General features: G+C 35.7%; 1 protein-coding gene across 1 annotated transcript in view; it reads right to left on the reverse strand.

The window, feature by feature from the left end:
- Positions 1–4,754: 4,754 nt before the first annotated feature.
- The window catches only part of LOC128024958 (adhesion G-protein coupled receptor G2-like), a 56,976-nt gene continuing 39,047 nt past the window's right edge, over positions 4,755–22,683 (reverse strand). The window contains exons 5-8 of the mRNA XM_052611267.1: positions 5,560–5,676; positions 5,246–5,427; positions 4,989–5,147; positions 4,755–4,913 (exon numbers count right to left, since the gene is read on the reverse strand). Coding sequence (XP_052467227.1) covers positions 4,755–4,913; positions 4,989–5,147; positions 5,246–5,427; positions 5,560–5,676 — 617 coding nt within the window. The remainder of the gene's footprint in view (positions 4,914–4,988; positions 5,148–5,245; positions 5,428–5,559; positions 5,677–22,683) is intronic.

The raw sequence follows: 22,683 nt of genomic DNA on the forward strand, positions 1-22,683 counted from the left end.
CCAAAATTGACTATATTTAATTTCTTAATGATTGTTGCTGGTCTTTTGTGAATAATTCTCTATTAATGTATGCAAATATGCAATGCAGTAAAGTAAATTAACCATACATCTGCAATAAGAAATGCAGCTGCAGCTGTCATGAGACCACCAGTGAATTTGTGGAGGGCTTGGTGGTATCCTGAACAAAAGAACTACGTGAGGGATGCGGGTTCACCATGTAATGAAAACACAGGTTACATTGAAGATGTCATGAAAAACCCAATTACGTTGAGGATGAAAACTCAGCATGTAACGGAAACACAGCTAACACTGAGGAGTTTCGGCATGTGTAACCTGTATGGAGTTTATGACTGCATTATGGGAGTTCCTGCAATCATGTACTGAATACATGTCACAAATATGAGTGACAATACATTTAAATTCTGCATCACTGCTAAAAGATCACTTTCTTTCCAGTCTGCCCAACTTTATTTAGCCTAAATGTGCAAAATGTGAGTCTAATGAGTGATACTGAGTTCACATCTACCTCTATTCTAGTATGGACCACTAGTGCGGGATAACAAGATTTTTCTTTTTTTTTTTTTCTTTTTTTTTTTTTTTGTAAAACACATTTTGGGCTGTATCTCAAAAAATGCAAACATGCTTTCTAACTAGACTTATATAGACACAGAGCTCTGTGTATATTTATGGTCATAATACGGACAATACCCACAGGCTTTATACATGCATGGAAAGAGGTATTGAGTAAACTGATTGCCTCGAAGTAAGTTTAACTAACACAGAAACTCCACTGTGCTTGTGCTGGGGCTCTAAAACGGATTCTGAGAAATACTGATTTATTATTTTACTGTTTATGTTACTGGAATGGGCATTGCTGTCTCGATTGCACCTTTAACCCTAATGTTAGTTTATGTAGCATTTTTATGACATTTCATCATAAACATGTTTATCATAAAACCAAAGATAAACGGGAAATACCTCGTGCTCTTTGCTCTTGCATGAATGTATGTGAAGAAGCAGCACGAGACCTTTTCAAGCTCGGATCACTGTCATTTAAAACACTCTTTAAGCAGCATTTCATATATTGTGTGAGTCTAGATCACGCTGTTGCGCTTCTGGACAAAAAAAAAGTAATTTTTCTAATTTCTGGACAATACATTTTTGCTGGACTCAAGTCCACCCCTGATAATGTCTACATTTAGAACACACTGCAAATAAATAAATGAAAAATTTAATTAAAATAAATTAAATTAAATTAAAAAAATACAATATTTATAAAGATAACAAAGATGACATACTGTTTCCCAATAAAAAAAAAGAGAGAACGGAAGAACAAAAAATAAAAAACAGCAACTAGAAGTGACTGCGTCTCTTTGATATAAGTTTATATATTTATTTTATTTTATTATTTTATTTATTTCTGGCTTCCAACGATTATGAAAACATGATTGCATACTGAGCTGCTGAAGACATGCGTTAAACAGACAAATGCACAAGTGTCAGTCTTTGTGAGTTTTCTACATATATATATATCTCTATTAAGTATGGTGTTCCTGTTGTGTTGTGGAGATTTAGTTGTGTTCTGTACTACTGGGCCAATGTACTTAAGTGAACATAAACAGTTAGCAAAGTCATCAAATGCTTGTTAGTATATTAGATATGTGCATTGAGTCTTAAAGTGACAGCAGCCTCATAAACCTACTGCTGTCTCTGTCTTAAGAAATTGAGAGAATCAATCCCTGCTCTTCACCAAAAAACTTAGATTACAAAAAAGATGAAATTACAGGTTCAGTTAGGTGGAGTTGGGGTTGGAGAAGGGAGTTGATTTGAGAGCAGAGATGCAATAGAACAGATGCTGCCATGATTTTGCTAATTAATACATGTTCCTGGATCAACATCTTAGGTTGATCCTAGATCAACATAACTATCCAAAAATATAGACTTAACCCAATCCCTACCCCTAAACCTAACCCTATGATCCAGGAACATGTTGTACTTGGTGAAATCACGTTCACTGACTATCAGTTGATGCAAGATTGACTGACGTAAAAAAATATGAATAGGTGGAAGCCATTGTCACATCTGACAATCAAGTGTATTTTTCTTTATCCACAAACCAGTTCAGAGGACAAATTTACTTAAATACAGTATAGAGAATAAAAAATAAAAAACATAAATAAAAAAAAAGGCAGTGGAAATATGAGCCTAAGTCCATTAATTGTTTCCTTCACAAATTTAAATTAAAAAACAATAGTATATCTAACAATTGCTCACATGCCCAGTGCATTTCATTGACCTCCCACAACATTATGTAACTCATAATGTAACAGTTATGTAACAGTTTTAACCCAATTTAACCACATGGACTGCGATGGCTGCTGTAACGTTAGCAGCTGCTGGTCATTGTTCACTAGTTTTTGTTCAGCTTCCCAACATAACCTTCTTAACTTCCTCAGTAAAATGGATCTTTTGAGTCTCATCCATCCCTCAAACTCAGTTAATTTACTTATATTGTAAAAATAATAGAACATGTGCACATACAGTTCTAAGAGTTATTCGTTTTGCAGTTTAAATACTGAATTGCTGTAGAAAATGGCATAAATTCAAACTGGGGTATCAGGTCAGTATGTTATGAAGTTTTTCATTTGTGGACATGAGAGAGAGAGAGAGAGAGAGAGAGAGAGAGAGAGAGAGAAAGCGAGGGGGGCACATTTACAACAGCAAGTAATTATTATTTTTTTTTAATTTTGTTAATTAAGATATTTGTATCAAAATAAACAAAGATAATACAGTAAAATGTACTTTATGATTATGATTAGTTTAATGTTATGAGATTTACATCAATACAGCAATAAAAAAAAAAAACTTGCATTAAATGTTGTTACAAAGGAACAGTCATTTAATCAATATTTGTCTAAGCTTGACAAAATATAATATAAATGCATTTAACAGTTTACAGTAAAATATGATTGTTTAGTTTAACAGTTTAATTTTATTACTAGCATTAATTCCATATTCAGCTTTAATATTAAGTAACAAAAACTATTATTCTGTAAAAATATTTTTGCCCTCCACCAAAAAAATTTAAAATAAATTGTGTGAATAAAATAGTTAATTAATTTGCATCATTAATATTGTTAGCTGTAATATTAAGAAAGGTAAATAACTTTTTAATATCATTTGCAGAAAGAAATCTGAGATTAGAGGTCAAAATTTACACTAAACCAACAGACAGTGACGAAAATGTTTGTTGGTTTTGCTTGATTAGTGCGTTATCGCTGTCTGCATCTGTTGGTGATGGTTTGCCTTTTTTTGCCAACTGAACATGCTGAATTTAATGTTTGTCAGGGTCGAGAAACATCTGAGGAGTGAGGTACAGTAATCTGGTGTAAAAAAAAAAGCACACAACACACTCCACAGCTCACACAATGATGCTAAATTGGCGGTGGATGTAGTATATTCCGATTGTATCAATACCAATCACATTCATGGTTGGTGATATTTGCCCCAAACTGTATACTTTTTTAACAGTCATGAAGTTGTCAGATGCATATGATTTCAGATGCAGTAGATGAGTGGAGAAAGGCCACAGCAAAAGACAGCTGAAGACCCAAACAAAGGAAGAGGCTTGAACTTTGCCCAAAAGATATGCTTAGAAAGCATCACATCTGATGCAAAATGTTCTGTCTCTGCCTCAAAAGATCATTATCACATGATCTATGAGAAATGTGGAGAGTGAAGTTTCAGTTGAGAACATCATTTAGATCTAAATTAGTTTGGAGTCTGTTTAGGAAAAGTATAACTGCATAAAAACAACATACATACATACACATATTAAAACGGACAAATAAAGATTTTGATATATTAAAACATTTGTATAATCAATTGTTTTAGATATTTCAATAAGTTTTTTTCTTCATTCCATTTTTACCCCCTTTATGCATTTGTAATGTGTTTGTGGTTCATGCATTCTAAGGTTAACATGAAGTTGTGTTCCTCTGTGTTTTTTGGGAAGCTTTTGTTGTTGTTGAGTCTTCATCTACAGCAAAGACACCTGAAGCACTTCTTGTACTGCTGCGTAGCCTGGACAAGAATGAAACAAGACGAGCTCAGTGACTTTGACCAATTTAACCTCTGAAATTCATAAACTACAATGGAGTGTGTTCATAATAAATAGGTAAGAAAAAGTGTTTAAAAAGACTAGAGTTAAATTTCTGAAGTTAATATTGAGGATTTACTTTTCTTCCATATAGAATAAAAGCACATTTCCTGTTTATTTAAAAAAAAAAAATGAAATTGAAATTCTGATGCTGGATTGAGAAAGCTGGGCCTAAACGTTGGATACAGTTTTAAAGCTTTGGAGTTTGAAAGGAGCAGTACTATGTAGACAATTACTCAGACTTACCGCAGATCAAAGGCATCCTGTGTTTGTTTAAATTTGAATTTTTGACAGTTTGTGTTTGAATAGTTTTGGCTCATTTGAACATTCCATCAAAGGATAGGAAATAGAAGAGTTACAGATTAAACAAACTGCCTCTGAGATGCCTTTCTAGAACTGGACCTAAGTGTAAACAACTGTAAAAGTACTTTATGTCTGGATTTATTATGGAATATACTGAGCCAGTGTTGAAAGGTTATTTAATGTTAACTTTTTAATTTTGTATGCAGTATATTTTTTTATCAGATAGCGGAAAGGTTACATAAGCCCCATGCAGGTTTAATTCCTTCTTTAATAAATAAATAAATAAATAAACTCACTCTTCTCTGTTGTAGCCTTCAAGGTTCAGCACAACGCAACCACGCATCCAATCACGCAGAGGACTCCACTTATAAAGGGCAAAGGTCAATAGGGCCAAACTGATGAACACCAGCCCCACAATCACACACACCAAAATAACCAGCAGTGAGTTGCTCTGAGAAAACATGTGAGAGAACATGAGATCCAAATCTGTGCTGTTCTTCAGTTTTCAAGAGAAATGCTCTCATACCTCTGGTGGGCGGCTGGTTTGCATGAGAGCGAATGTGGACAGATGGTCACAGGAACACACAGTGTAACTGCTGTTGGTCTTAAAAACAGAACAACCATCTACAATCCACTCGCTGATATTCCAGTACACACAGGACAGAGAACTGCTGGGATCAAGCTTCTGCAAAAGATGAAGAAAATATCAGAACACTGAATATTAGATGTTTTCAGATGTTCATCAGTGCTCTGATAAAACAAAAGCACATTTCAGTCTCTCACTCTGATGTGTTTGAGGGTGAAGTTGACTGGTTTAGTTAGCTTAGTGTTGGTGGTTTTGGGAAGGGTAGCTGAGATCACAGTGGACATCATGGTTTTAATCGTGTCCTTTGGTGTGTTGAAGAAGTCTGGCTTCAGTAGATTCTCCATCGTGTTGTAGCTCATGAAAGCCACAGCAGCTGATCCTGTGTGACAGAAACAGAAACAGAAACTACGGTAAATGTAAAACAATCAAAAAAAAGGGAATATGGTTTAGTGATTCTTTTTTTTTTTTAATTATTATTTTTTTTATTTTCACACTGAAACTTTTGACATACTTTCATTGTTGTTCTTGGCGATCCCAATGAGATCTATGTCCATAGCAGAACTTCTTGTTTCAAGTCCAGATAATTTCTCTAAGGTGACTTGTGGTCCAACTATGAAAACTTGACCTTCTGATTAAACACAAAACCAAATCCCTGTAATTAATTACCACACACTAAAAACGTTGGGTTAAAAATAACTCAACCTGTAACCCAACTATGGGTTGGTATAGCACCTTCCCATCTATGGTTTATTTCAACCCAACCCATTGGGTTAAAATCCTGTTGGGTTAAAAGTTACCCAACAGTTAAGCTAATTATTTATATTAATTAACATTAGTATTTTTTATTAAAAATGACTTAATACAACCATATTTTGGAACTACTTTGTTGTACATTACATATATGCAAATAACACATTTACAAATATATTTTAAATTAAAGCTGCAGGCAGCGATGAACGGGCCCTCGCACCCGGGCTCTCTGGCAGCGAGTGGCTTTAGTAAATAGATGAACGGTGAGAAATATGCATTTAAACTCATAAATATAAGTGGAATATATCAAAGTTTATTCCACATATGTGCCAATCTTCCTGTTGCCAGCAGGTGGCGCTTTCATTAAAATGGAAAGTTGTCCTTCAGATGTGTTCAGGGTAGGACTCTTATTGAAAATGTGAAGTTTGGGGAAGATTGAACATTTTATGCCTGAGTTACAACAACTTCTCTTGCTGTGGCGAGACATCAAAAAATACAATAATGTCAAAAGATTTCTAGGACGACTTTGTCACAGTGTAAAATATGCCACTTCCTGTTGCCAGCAGGTGGCGCTATGACTATAAGTGAATATGGGCATGTAGATCTGTTAAGGGCAGAAGTCTTATCTACCAAGTGAAGTTTGGGGCAGATTGGACATTGTATGTCTGAGTTACAGCAACTTCCTTTTTCATGGCGAAACATCGAAATTTGTCAGGCTGCCATGGACACGCCCTTTAACGAAACCTCAAGACCTTCGCAATTTAACATCGCAAAGGGCTTAAGATTACACTGACCAAGTTTGGTGTTGATCTGAATAAATCTCTAGGAGGAGTTCGTTAAAGTACAACCCCTGAAAATGGCAAAAACAACACCAATTTTGCCGGGAAAAATTCAAAATAACCGACTTCCTGTTGGGATTCGGATTTCGTACCAAGAGACTTTTTTGTAGGTATTGGTGTGTTACATGTGTGTACCAATTTTTGTACATGCACGTGAAACATAGCTCGAGGCGCATTCCATTGAATGTGTATAGGTGGCGCTATCGAGCCATTTTGCCAAACCCGATGGAATATTGGCCTACAGATGTGTTCAGGCCTGGATTCTTATCACACATATGAAGTTTGGGGAAGATCGGACATTTTATGCCCGAGTTACAAATTTTATTCCCATGGCGAGACATCAAACTTTGTCACGTCGCCAAGGACACGCCCTTCATCGAAAACTCAAGATATTCACAATTCACTATCGCAAAGGCCTTTAGATTAAACTGACAATAACACAATTTTGATCTTATTAGATTTCTAGGAGTAGTTCATTGCAGCGTAAAGCATTCACTTCCTGTTGCCAGCAGGTGGCGCTATGACTATAACTAAATTTGGGAATGTTGATCTGTACAGGTCAGGAGTCTTATCAAACATGTGAAGTTTGTTGCAGATTGGACATTTTAAAATATGCCACTTCCTGTTGCCAGCAGGTGGCGCTATGACTATAAGTGAATATGGGCATGTAGATCTGTTAAGGGCAGAAGTCTTATCTACCAAGTGAAGTTTGGGGCAGATTGGACATTGTATGTCTGAGTTATAGCTTCATATAACTCATATAACTCATATAACTTCATTTTTCATGGCGAATCATCGAAATTCGCCAGGCCGCCACGGGCACGCCCTCAAATGAAAACTCTAGATCTTCGCAATTTAACATCGCAAAGGCCTTTAGATTACACTGACAAACTTTGGTGTTGATCTGAATAAATCTCTAGGAGGAGTTCGTTAAAGTACAACCCCCGAAATCGGCAAAAACGACAAAATTTTTGATGAGAAAAAAAATAATAACTGACTTCCTGTTGGGATTTGGATTTCGTAACAATAGACTTTTTTGTAGATATTGGTGTGTTACATGTGTGTACCGATTTTCGTACAAGTACGTGAAACGTAGCTCAAGATGCACTTCGTTGAAAATGTATAGGTGGCGCTGTCGAGCCATTTTGCCACACCCACCTTAGCAAACCATTGCATACCTAATCTTTTGCCATTTCTGACGTGTGTGCCAAGTTTCATGACTTTTCGAGAAAGTTTCAGAAAAATAATAATAATAATATTAAAGCTGCAAGCAGCGATGAACGGGCCCTCGCACCCGGGCTCACCGCCATCGTGTGGCTTTAGTAAAAAGGTGAACGTTGAGAAATATGCATTTAATGTCCTAAATATAAGTGGAATATATCAAAGTATATCCCATATATGTGCCAATCTTACCGTTGCCAGCAGGTGGCGCTATCATTATAATGGAATATTGGCCTTCAGATGTGTTCAGGCCAGGACTCTTATCAAACAAGTGAAGTTTGGGGAAGATTGAACATTTTATGCTTGAGTTACAACAACTTCTCTTGCTGTGGCAAGACATCAAATTTTGTCATGGCGCCATGGAAACGCCCTTTAACAAAAACTCAAGATCTTCAAAAGTTAACATTGCACAGGCCTTTAGATTAGACTGACCACAAAATATATGTTAATCTCAAAAAAATTATTGGAGTAGTTTGTCGCAGTGTAAAATATGTAACTTCCTGTTGCCAATAGGTGGCGCTATGACTATAACTGAATATTGGCATGTAGATCTGTTCAGGTCAAGAGTCTTATCCAACATGTGAAGTTTGGGGCAGATTGGACATTGTATGTCTGAGTTACAGCAACTTCCTTTTTCATGGCGAAACATCGAAATTTGTCAGGCCGCCATGGACCCGCCCTTTAACGAAACCTCAAGTCCTTCGCAATTTATTATCGCAAAGGGCTTTAGATTACACTGACCAAGTTTGGTGTTGATCTGAATAAATCTCTAGGAGGAGTTCGTTAAAGTACAACCCCTGAAAATGGCAAAAACAACACCAATTTTGAAGGGAAAATTCAAAATAACCGACTTCCTGTTGGGATCCGGATCTCGTACCAAGAGACTTTTTTGTAGGTATTGGTGCGTTACATGTGTGTACCAATTTTTGTACATGTACGTGAAACATAGCTCGAGGCGCACTCCGTTGAAAGTGTATAGGTGGCGCTATAGAGCCATTCTGCCACACCCGGTGGAATATTGGCCTGCAGATCTGTTCAGGTCAGGACTCTTATCACATATGTGAAGTTTGGGGAAGATCGGACATTTTATGCCTGAGTTATAACATCTTTTATTCCCATGGCGAGACATCGAACTTCGTCGCGGCGCCATGAACAAGCCTTTTAACGAAAATTCAAAATCTTCACAACTGAACATCGCACAGGCCTTTAGATTAGACTGACCACAAAAAAGACACTGATGTCATAAAATTTCTAGGAGTAGTTCGTCGCAGCGTAAAATATGTCACTTCCTGTTGCCAATAGGTGGCGCTATGACTATAACTGAATATGGGCATGTAGATCTGTTCAGGTTCGGAATCTCATCAAACATGTGAAGTTTGGGGCAGATTGGACATTGTATGTGTGAGTTATAGCAACTTCATTTTTCATGGCGAATCATCGAAATTCGCCATGCCGCCACGGACACGCCCTTCAACGAAAACTCAAGATCTTCACAATTTAACATCGCAAAGACCTTTAGATTAGGCATACCAAATTTGGTGTTGATTTGAAGAAATCTCTAGGAGGAGTTCGTTAAAATACAACACATGGAAATGACCAAAATTACACAAAATATGCTCATAATATTAAAAATAACCGACTTCCTGTTGGGTTTAGAATTTCGCTCCAAGAGTCTTTTTTGTAGGTATTGGTGTGTTACATATGTGTGCCAATTTTCGTGCATGTACGTGAAACATAGCTGGAAGGCTGTTGATTTTCTTGGTATAGGTGGCGCTGTCGAGCCATTTTGCCACACCCTCTTCTGAATCCTATATCAGACGAAAATTTTCACCAGGTTTGACGCGTGTGCAAAGTTTCATGACTTTTTGAGCATGTTAAAGCCCTCAAAAATAAGATTCATTCGGGAGAAGAAGAAGAAGAAGAATAATAATAATAATAATAATAATAATAATAATAATAAACAAAGCAGATACAAGAGGGTCCTCACACCATCGGTGCTCGGGCCCTAAATAATAATAATAATAATAAACGACACAGAAACAAGAGGGTCCTCACACCATCGGTGCTCGGGCCCTAATAATAAGAAACGGAGCAATTCCAAGAGGGTCCTCACACCATCGGTGCTCGGGCCCTAAATATTTTATTTAACTGTACAAGAATGTGCAAAAATACAACTGACATTTTCAAGATGTACAAATGTGTCAATTCATATCAAAACACACAAACGTGCAAATACAGTTCACAGCTGTGGCCTAATGTTTAGAGAGTTGGACCTGTAACCCAAATTCGCAGGTTTGAGTCTTGGTGCTGGGAGGAGTTGTAGGTGGAGGGAGTGAATGAACAGCACTCTCTTCCACTCTTAATACTCATGGCTGAAGTGCCCTTGAGCAAGACATTGAACCCCCGATTGCTCCCTGGGCGCTGGATATGGCTGCCCACTGCTCTGGTTGTGTGTTCACTTCTCACTGATGTTTGTGTGCACTTGGATGGGTTAAATGCAGAGCACAAATTCCGAATATGGGTTACCATACTTGGCAAATTTTATGCCTTTCAAATAAAATTAACCTAACATATAATAATAAAACAAAAATAATCATAAAATCAAGTAATAATAATAAAACTATACCAGCTTCTGGACCTACTGATGACCAATAAAATAAAATAAAAGTTTTTTACTGATTACAAAATACAAAGTTTTTAAGGAGGAGACAGTGTGCAGAAGAAACTATTAAAGGGTTAGTTCGCCCAAAAATGAAAATTATGTCATTAATAACTCACCCTTATGCTGTTCCAAACATATAAGACCTCCTTTTATAATCAGAACACAGTTTCGGATATTTTAGATTTAGTCCAACAGCTCTCAGTCCCTCCATTGAAGCTGTGTGTACGGTATACTGTCCATGTCCAGAAAAGTAAGAAAATCATCATCAAAGATGTGTGTTTCTGTTGTGAGAAAGAGTTCCAATCAAAGCAGTCTGGACATCCGGTTCGCAAACTAATCATTCCCCAGCAGGCACAGGATGTAGACTCCAACGTCAGTTAGACGTCTAAATCCAACGACTGTTTGACGTCAAGCTCCAACATTGGGCAGATGCTGAATTTTGGCTGGAATAAACACCCCCACAAAAAAAAAAAAAAAAATCATAAAAAACGTTGAAATGCATGGCAGTACACATATTACGAGCTTCACTTATTACTAACCAGTTTGACTTTATTTCTGTCAGACGTCTACAGAAGTTATTTTTGAGAATTAACAGAGATTTAGATGTTGATGTTTTATTTGAAAATAAAGTTGGGTAGTTTGACTCTTGGCTTAGTAAGTTTGTGGTTCTTGTAATAGTGTTTACCAAAGCACATAATTTGTTATAAAAGGGGCCATGAACAAATATAAGGTGATATAGTTATCATGATGAAAAATGATTGAGGATAATTTTTCTTGTCATTGACCCAATTGTTAACGAACAATATTCAAGAAACAATACTTTCTTCCTTCAGATCAGACATTCAGATTTTTTTTTTAAATACATTTTGAGAGAAAAATCTTTTGAGACACACAGACATCAACAATCAGCGTATGAATCTCAACAATGGTGACATGCTTCATGCAGCAATGCATGCTGGGAGCCACCATAGTATAAAACTCATGGCTCCCAGCATGCATTGCTGTATGAAGCATGTCACCATTGTTGAGATTCATACGCTGATTGTTGATGTCTGTGTGTGTCAGCATAGGTTAAGTTTTTTTAGCTCACGTTTAAAAGATTTTAACTGAATGTTTTAATACCACTGGATCTCATGTGACAGAAACACAGTGTTTGTAATATGAAGGTAAAAACCATTAACAGATAACAGCCATCACCTGATCTCATGTCACGTTATCTTTCTTTGATGCTGCAAATGTGCTTGACACACAACTGTCACAGCAAAGACAAAAGATATAATAAGTGTTAAGAGCCCAGCTAATGGAAACACTAATCACTGTTATGGTGTTTAACTGTTATATGTTATGGAAATTAAACACATTAGAGTTAAACCTCTGTTAATGTTCAATAAGAGCTTTTGTAGACGTCCGACAGAAATAAAGTCAGTCTGGTTAGTAATACGTGAAGCTGGTAATGCTGTTTGTGGAGTTGTTTAATCCTCCTCTGCTGAGATCTTGAGATATTTAATGTGCTGCCATGCATTTCACCCTTTGTTGCAGTGTGGTGCTCATTCCAACCAAAATTCAACGTCTGTCTGATGTCGGAGTTTGAAGTCAAGTTTAAATTTTTACAGTCTTTGTGGGGATCTACAATCATTTGCACTAAGAGACAGACTAAACCAGTTTTCACCAGAGGTGGAGAGTCCAGGGGTCAGAAAGTAAAAGTCCTGCCACATTTTTGCTCCACCCATGAACTCAGCAGCTGATTTCACCAGAGGAGGAAACAAGTCATTCCTTCCAAGTCACAAACTAGTCTCAACTCAAATCCCAAGTCCTCAAAGAGTTAAAGTCAATGAGATAATTAAGAGACTAATTAAATGATGATTGTGCATTGGTGATGAACACCTGCTGTTATTGTGCGTTACAGAGGATCAGATGCTGATGTTTTATTGGTTAAAATTATGCCACCATCATTGAGATCAGTGTTTGCTTCAGTTGGGCTCTTGACCTTTGGTTTTTTATGTTAGATATTTCTCTGTAAAAGTACATGTGCTGTTATAAAACAGTGTGATCTGTGCTTTGCAGAAAACCGTTACTAGCTCATTTTACATGATAAAGCAATTATTAGGCATCAGCCTGTTTATTTCCAAAACAATTTTATGTATTTATTATTAACAAATGTTCAGTTTTTAAATAACCTACCTTGTGGAACCGTTGGTTTAATCACTATAATGAATACATTTCCTAATGTATGTAATAAATATAATTTTTTTCGAAATCTTTTGCTAATAAGACGCACAGACATCATGACCCAGCATATGAATCTCAACAATGGTGACAATCAACAAAACACTTCAAGTTGAAGTGCATGCTGGGTAACACCATAGTAAAAACACTGATTATGCACTGTAGCATGAATAATTATTGTAACCACTGTTGAGGATCATATGATAAGTGCTCATGTCTAAAATCCCGAGCCTGTACAATTTTTTCCCCCAATATTTAAGCATTACAATAATATTTGTTTAATAGGACTTTTTTGTAGTTCAGTAATTGCTGAACATAATTTAACAAACCAAAGAGAGACACCTTCATGAAGTTAATTAAAATGTTTTAGATAAAAAAGGGCAATTAAATTTTCTACTTCAAGCTTTTAATTCAGCAATGTGTTAATGTTTACTACGTAACACAACAGCAAGTGTTTAAAAGCAAATTACTTTGAATTATCAAAAGGGTCAAGAGCCCAACTAAAGCAAACACTGATCTCCATGATGGTGGATTCACCACGATTATGGTGACAAAGTTTTTTTTTTTTTTCTTCCAGTTGATTTCATCCAAGGCTGTGCTTAAAGTCAATTGTAGTTCTTGTGTTTCTCTTTTCTTCAGTGATGTTGATTGTTAACAGCAGGTGTTCATCTCTAATGCAGAATTATCATTTAATTGGTCACTTAATTATCTCATTGACTTTAACTCTTTGAGGACTTGGGATTTGACTCAAGACTTGTTTGTGACTTGAAAGGAATGACTTGATTCCTCCTCTGGTGAAATCAGCTGCTGGGTTCATGGGTGGAACAAAAATAGGACTTTTACTTTCTGACCCCTGGACTCTCCACCTCTGGTTTTCACTCCCTCCAGAAAATGTTTGGCAATATTTGCGGCTAATGTGAGTACATTTTCCCACCATTTACCCTTTAACCGATGTGGACATGTAGGGAGGAACAAAAGTACACTGTAAATAAAAGGAAGCTTTGTTGGACGGAATGCAACAATACACTTATTTCACCTCATTTGCCTTTTTCATCATTTTTGGAAGTCATTCACTGTAAAAAGTGATTCTCTATATTTTTCAATAAAATTGTCAAAAATGTACAAGCAATATTATTAATTAAATTTAACACATTTTAATTAAGTAGAAATAATCATTCAAAATGAGTAGAATAACATGAAAAAATTAAGCAAAATGTACTAAAAAATATTGATTTCATTGGACAAAAAAAAAAAAAACCTATGCTAAAGAATACTATGTTATGCATGCCAGGCCAGTAGTTGACGATCATGAAACATTATATGCATGCACATTAGATCCCGAAGCCGCCGCCAGGCGCCGCCATTTACGCCATTAAGAATTTCAGCCGCCGCCAGCCAATAATTTCCTAAGCCAAATTGAGCCGCAGTTTGGCTGAGCCGGCTAGAATTATTTGCATTAATAATAATAATAATAATAATTATATCACATAGAGACATTGAAACACAAAATATATAAACAATACAGGAGATCTATTTCCCCACTGGTTTTATAACAGCGCAGCCTGTGCTCGTTGCTACGCTACACAGACTCACAGTGAATTGAAGACCAATTAAAGTTGCTCGCAGAAAAATCAATGCATTTTTTTTCTCGCATTGAGGTGAAATGGCGGAAAGAAGCAAGCAAGGTAATTTTGATCTCACTTCTCACATACTTTCCTAATTCCTACTTACTTTTGTTAAATCTTCAGGGCACGGTTGCACAAACACCTGAATCAAAGATTGATGTTATGAACCAAATATTTTGGAACGAAGAGATTTATAGCACTGAACGTGATATCACTGCAGTAACAAACCACCGTTTCCACATTGCTAATTCACGACGCATGCTGTAGGCTACATTGAAGTGAAATGTGCAAAACTTTGTCCAAAATAATACTGATAACAGTGTGTGTTTATATTAAGGCGAGGTAAAAACAATTTTTTTTTTTTTGGTCAATTTTGAGATTTTGGGATATTTGTCTTCAATAACATGTCTTCTTTCAGACTTGTGGTGAAAAAAAGTCCGAAATACACATTTAGGTCATTATTTTACTACACTTCGTCTGTTTGCGTCTGTAGATTTCTCATAAATTCAACAAAAGTTTGCGTTCTTAATCAACATACATCTCCGCAATCTCTGCCGTCACCCTCTCATCACATGCACCGTTAGGAAGCTCTCTCTCTTCTGTACAATCCTGTTGGATCCAAATATGGTCATTTCCTTTTTATCAGCAACCAATTGTGAAAGTAAAAAGACTGAATGCGCGATCTCATTGGCTGGTGATAAATCTTTAAAGCCCGTTTTCTCAAAATGTCATTTCTCTCATACTCCAAGTCTGAAATCTTCATTTCAATAGTACCTGGTTATATTATCAAGACATTTACAGAGGGATTTGTAAATATATTACTCATAGCCTGATATATATATATATAACATGTTATTCCAAAAAACATGGTGAAAATCATTTTTTAAGGCTATTGTCATATAATACTCTGATTTACAGGATAACAAAAGTAGATATCCATCAATCTGTAATATTTCCCCCATTTAATATGTGAACACAATTAAAAATATATTTTTAACCTGGTTTCAATACTCAGATTATATTCATCACATTTCAAATTAATTCATTATAACTATTGGAACCAATGGTTAATTTGCATGTGGCCGTTCCACAAGGTTGGTTATTTTAAAACTTAACATATGTTAAACGAAATACTTTTTTTTTTTTGGAAAAAAAAACAGGCAGATGCCTAAAAATTAATTTGTAATGTAAAACCAGCAAGTAATGGTTTTCTACACAGCACTGATCACACTACTTTGTAACAGCACAAGTACTTTTACAAAGAAATGTCTATCACAAGAAGCCAAAGGTCAAGAGCCCAACTGATCTCCATGATGGTGGCATCAGTTTAACCAATAAAACATCAGCATCTTATCCTCTGTAACACACAATAATGGCATGTGTTCATCACTAATGCACAATCGTCATTTAATTATCTCATTGACTTTAACTCTTGGGACTTGGGATTTGACTTGAGACTAGTTTGTGACTTGAAAGGAATGACTTGGTTCCTCCTCTGATGAAATCAGCTGCTGAGTTCATTGGTGGAACAAAAATATGGCAGGACTTTTACTTTCTGACCCCTGGACTTTACACCTCTGCCCAAAACAGAGTTATTGAAGACACCTAAAGTTCAGAATCAAACAGAATCAAAGGGTAAATTAACGGTTACCATTATAGTGGTCAGTGTTTACTTAAGTAAAAGATGATCAGGTGGTGTTGGTTATGCTATTACATAATCTTTGTTTTGCCTGAATATCTGAACTCGTACAGAGTCTGATCTCTGAGACTAATTAACATTCGTTGTAGCAGCCTCGTGATTCAAAAAAAAAAAAAAAACTAGAATTTTCAGTGTAATCCAGAGTTTAAGGATTCAGGTGTTTAAAAGACTGAGAGAATGTTGCAGGAATGTTTTACTAACCTTAAAATAACATTATACTAATATGGAAACTGGACCTTTTTATGTTTTTGAAATGTTACAAATCAATGTTCCTAGAATGTTGAATTTTTAAATCAAAATTAAGTTGAAAGAATGTTTGAGAAACATCATATATTTTAAAAAGTTTCCTTTAACGTTAAGAAAACTGGACTTTTTATGTTAGAAAGAATATGAAAGTACCAGTTTTAATGCTATCCCACAATGCTTTGTGGTGTCTGTAAAATAATGCTTCTACAGTGTAGTTACAATAATATTACATGACTGTCCATCATTTTCCCATCATGCATTTGCATTTACAATAAAAAACATGAATACAGTGTATTGTTGTAAAATATATTGTAAAATTACATCAGTTGCTAACAGTGAAGCTACTATAGAATTGTTGCTCATAATTTATTCATGCCGCAAAGCATGATGGGAGCCATAAATGAGTTTTGATTGGTGGCACCAATCAAATATTGATTGATGAAATCAATATTTTTGTGTAAATTTTACTTAAATTTTTCATGCTATTTTACTTGTTTTTAATGATTATTTCTACTTAATTAAAATGTGTTAAATTTAATTAATAATATTGCTTGTACATTTTTGACACAATTTTATTGAATAAATATAGAGAATCACTTTTTACACTTTTTACAGTGTAGGTCTAAGTACAATTGAAAACTTAATTTAAATAGGTTACTTACCTTGAAATGTTTCAATTTACAGGCAGAAATTCTATTGTTGCAATTTTTCCTTCACGAAAAAGTCCATTGTCTAAAACATAAGTATAAACACATTTAGTACAACACAAAAAGATGTCAATCAATCTAGCTTCATAAAATAAATTGCTGTAATTATAGGGTATTCTGATAGATGCATAACAATATTCAATATGAATAAACCATTAAAACACATTTACTGTACAATTAATTAATGCTGGTCAGCTAAGATGAATATGGCTTCTGTTTTACACTCCCCTCTTAAAGGTTGGTTGTAGGAGTAACGTTAATGTTATGTATATTTGGTCCACTGAAAGAGCGGATTGGCTCGTGACTGTGCGCTTTTCTTTCGTCTGGGTTTTGAACTTTTATAACAGAAAATTGCAGGTTTATTCAAATGATTCTCACGGAGTCTATTATCTGTCGCATGACTGATGTGTGAGCTCAACTGCTCGAGCAGCTAAATTCACTGGTCCGATCCGATAAATGGTCTGTACAGCTTTTCTAGCTTAATTCTAATGATTTCATCAAACTTTCACATTTCACCAGACATTTTTATAAACTTTATGTAATACTTGTCTAAAAAGTTTTGCATCTAATCTTTAGATGTATTAATGCTGGCGAACAAACATGAATACCATTCATTTACAATCGATCTTTTTCTCTGTGGGAAACAAACGGACTAAAGGGAATACAAACTTTTTAACGTATAAAAAAAGAATCATTAACATATCAGACACATTACTTAATGTTATAACAGTTATATACATCAAACGATTATATTAACAGTTACTTACCCTTCATAATCATGCAGGCTGCCACTGATGTCCGAGCTGATCTCTGTCTGGACCGTTAAAATTTGAACCGGAGTGAAGCGGGAAACATATTTAACCCAACAGTTGGGTTATAACTAAAAATAACCCAACGACGAAAAAAACAAAACAAAATTTAAGATGAGCCAACACATTGACCCAATATGTGTAACCCAACAATTGGGTTAAAAAAAAAATAAACAACCCAACATTTTTTTACTGTGCACAATAAACTGCACTGATTTTTTTTCTCCTTTTAGTGTTTTATAAATGTCTTGTGAAAGCAGCAAATATACCATTTCTGACATTCTGTCAGGATACACTGATTTTGCAAACATTTTGGACTCGCAGTATGATTCTGCTCTGCAGTACCTTTTCTAGGGATAGGTGAACTAGGGAGAAGCACCCAGCTGCAGCCTGCAGATCGAGGCGAGGCTGCACCTGGGGCGGGGTTGCACATGCAGCCCTGCCCCATACCTACTCTGATTGGTTCATCTTTCATAGACATACGAAATGTGTGCTCAGGTTTAAATCAAGGCAATCGGTTTACTCAAACAGTTTGAGTTAAATTAACTTGTCGGGTTTTACAGTGTACAGGAGTGTGTTGTTTAAAAGCTAAAAATGCTGTGCAGTTTTACAACTCGCTATGTCCCTGAAATAATTGTTTTGTTAAGTTAAGCTGATCTTTAGGCTAACAGACGAACAACCCACTACATTTATTAAATGAATTAGATTATCCACAGTTGGAAGAATCAGGTCTTCAGATAGAATAATTAATTATGAATTAAACATTTTTTTTGAAAGATTGATTATTTCATATCAGATTATGAGAAAGGAAATGAAAAGGATGTATCAGTATTGTTTTAATTTATATAACATGACAAGACAATTATTGTAACATATCGTTATCTGTCATGCAGTTGATAAATGACACAGCAATAAATGTGTCTGCTGTGTGCAATTTAGGTTTTATTCAACTTTAATTTTACTTTACTACATCGCAAAACATATACTTTTTCCTCCCCTTTATTTCAGGAAAATATTTTAGAGTGAAGAAATCGAGAAACTTTTATTTCTACCAGTCTGTGATGATTCTGGAAGGACACACTTGTAATCTTAATTTAATGATCATTGTGCTCTTATTTTAGTGCAGTTGTCTCACAGCCACTGTGGTCAAATATTGATATAACCTATTTATATTAAATTGATATTTTCTCCGAAACCCATTTTGTGAACATTATTGAATCAATTATTTTCAATCAGCATTAATGATTCATGACATTCTACGCTTAATGTGGCTTAATGCATGAGTTTTTTTTTTTTTTTTTTTTTTTTTTTTAAGAACAAACACAGTTAATACATAATTAATAAAGCATTTTATTCACAGACAAGCAGGTTATGGGAGGAAAAGGTTTAAATGAAATGTTGCGTTCGTATTCTGTGCTCATATCTGCTTGTCTGTGAATAGAATGCTTTACTAATTTGTTTACTGACTTTGGTCTTTTTAAAACACTATTTTAATGCATAAAGCCATGTACTTTCACATTAAGCATTTTAGAATGTCCCAATGATTAATTTCTGAATTAGACTGGTCCAGAAGATTAAACTCACAGCAGCTAACGTCTCGTGATTCAGTAAATCAGACATAGTGAGTCAAGTTAACAATAAACAACTGCATTATAATGAAGGCTTTGTAAAACTTCTCAGTGTTTTTAGCTTTTCAACAACATACCTTGTCCTACACCAACTAAGCACACATTTCCTATTATGTCTGTCAATGAAAGACGATTGAACCAATCAGAGTAGGTATGGCTCAATCTGCAGGATGCAGCCAGGTGTGCTTGGAGCTAGGCAGTCGTCTAGGGCTCCACCAGCAGGAGGGGGCACCACTGAGCACAGACACTGCACTATATTTAGCAGGGTTGTGATAAAGTGTGACATGGCCACCTTGAAATGTGATTGCTGCACCAACTTGATTGCCCAACATCATTCCCACATCACTGTAAAAAATTGTGTCGTTAAATAGCAGTAATTTACTGGCAGCAGAGGTGCCAGAAAAATTTAATTTACAGCTTTCAACCATTAATTTACCACTATTATTTTTTTTATTATTATTGTTTAAAGTAGGGGTGTAACGTTTCACAGAATTCATGGTTCGGTTCGATACGATTCACTGGTGTCACGGTTCGGTTCGGTACGTTTTAGATACAGCAAAAAGAAGAAAAAAAAAATGGCAGATAAATTTCCTTGATTTTTAAAAAAATGTTTTATTTATTAAAACTAACAAAGTAAGTTTTTTGTTTGTTTTTTACATTGAACAATGATGGAGCTATTCTTTACCCATCTTCTATGGTGTTTTCTTAGCAGCATAGGCTACTGTATAAAACAAAAAGAGCTCTTTATAAAAATAAATGAAAATGTTCTATTGTTGTAGTATTTATGAACAAATACAAAGCTGTAACTTTTTATATGGAACTCTATAACTCTTTATATTGAGTGTGTTTTTACTCAATTGGTTCTCTATAGGGCTTATGTTTTTTGGAACAAAGCAGGAATTACTGTCTGGCTGAAATGGCCTCGTGAAGGAACATTGTAACGGGGCTCAATTAGATTAAGCATGTTCTTAAAACCTGCGTTTTCCACTACAGAGTAAGGCGCTTGCTCACTCAGTACGCGCTGAAGGCTCGTTGCAAAATGGCAAAAGAGTCTTTCACACAGGACGCGGTACGCGCGGCACTGGACTCTGGGCTCAGCGTTGCCCTTCAGATACAACGCGATTTGCGCTGCACTATGCCAAGAGCAAAGTAGGTGGAGTTTTCAAAACTGCCCGTGCATATACGTTCTAATTACAACAGTTATTCTATCTAATAACGTGCAGGCCTGTTAATTGTATCGTACTGCTCAGGAAATTCCGACACAGTACAGTACTAGTCCATTTTGATTTCCCCGATCGATTGGTAAAGTGCACCCAAACACCAGACCTGTTGGTTATCGGAGGATCTTCTATTCCTGGTCTGTTAAACGCATTGGCCATTTTGCAACGAGCCTTCAGCGCGTACTGAGTGAGCGAGCGCCTGACTGAGTAGCCTAACATAAGCATATAAGTTGGTGTTTTTTTTCTTCTTCGGGAGTTTCAGGGGCGTTGTCTGTTACGTCGTTTGGGTTATTGGGCTACCCTGTTGAACGCATATCATTATATTTCACATTTTTTTATTTATTTTCCAAATATAATTAATTAGTCCAACGAACCATTCGGTACATAATGGGTACCGCGTACCAAACCGAAAGCCTCGTACCGAACGGTTCAATACGAATACGCGTATCGATACACCCCTAGTTTACAGTATTTTACCGTAAATTCTACAATGGAAATTAACTCCACTCCCACTGCTTCAAACAGTTTGAGTTTAAAAGCTAACATTCCTATGATGTTAGTACTATGAACTTATTTCATTTGAGTCCACTGGGAAGGAATATTTCTAATTATAAAAATGCAAACACTTAATGTGTTGTAAAGTAACTAAATGCATGACAATGCAATGCATTGTGGCTCATCATTGACTGAAGCACAGGCTCTACTCTCCAGCACAATGGTGAACCACAAAACTAAATTAAAAGATCTATCTTGCGCAAACACACATTATTACAGTGGAGTTCAGTATTTACTCTCATCATCAGTGTATTACTTTGCATAACTTTTTTTCTATGGATGTACACAAATATTTTAGTTAAATTAACTTTTTTTTTTTCATTTGGTAAATCTGACATTTACACTTTACAGCATATTACTGTATATTTGCAGGGTTGCCAGTAAATAACTGTGGTCCCACTTTATATTAAGTGGCCTTAACTACTATGTACTTAGATCAAAAAATAAGTACAATGTTCTTATTAAGGTAAGGTAAGGGAGAGGGTTGGAGGTATGGGTAAGTTTAAGGGTGGGTTAAGGTGTAAAGTATGGGTCAACAGTGTAATTATAAATGTAATTACAGAAATTAAATACAGATGTAATTACATGTAGTTTTTTTATATATAAGTACAATGTAAAAACATGTATGGACACAATAAGTACATTGTACTAAATTATTAATTAAAATGTAAGTACATAGTAGTTAAGGCCACTTAATATAAAGTGGGTCCATAACTGTTTTTCTACAGTTTGTGAGCTCAGCTTTACATAAACTCACTGATCAGATCACATAGAAAGACAGAACAACTACACCCAGACATTGTTTTAATCATTCATGGGGACTTTAATAAAGCCAGGCCATCCCGCGAACTGCCAAAATACAGACAGCACATTGCATGCCCCACCAGAGACAGTAATACATTGGATCACTGTTGCACCACAGTAAAGGATGCATATCACTCTGTTCAACGAGTCGCTTTGGGATATTCTGATCACTGTCTGGTTCATCTTATACCATCCTACAGGCAGAAACTAAAATCAGCTAAACCTGTATTAAGGACTGTAAAAAGATGGACTAATGAAGCAGAGCAGGGTTTACAATCCTGTCTTGACCTCACTGATTGGAGTGTTTGAAGCTGCTGCCACCAATCTGGACGAGTTCACAGAGACTGTAACGTCTTATATCAGTTTTTGTGAGGATATGTGTATTCCTACCAGGACTCATCTAACTTACAACAATGACAAACCGTGGTTCACTGAAAACTCAGACTGCTCCGTCAGGCCAAAGAAGATGCTTACAGGAAGGGGGACAATGTCTTGTATAAACAGACTAAATACACACTGGAAAAGGAGATCAAAGTGGCAAAGATGAATTATTATGCAAAAATAAGTACTCAGTTCACTTCCAACGTATCAGCATCAGTGTGGAAAAGTCTGAAAGAGATCACCAACTACAAGACACCATCCCC

This window comes from Carassius gibelio, chromosome A1 (assembly GCF_023724105.1).
Source record: "Carassius gibelio isolate Cgi1373 ecotype wild population from Czech Republic chromosome A1, carGib1.2-hapl.c, whole genome shotgun sequence".
Lineage (NCBI taxonomy): Eukaryota > Metazoa > Chordata > Actinopteri > Cypriniformes > Cyprinidae > Carassius > Carassius gibelio.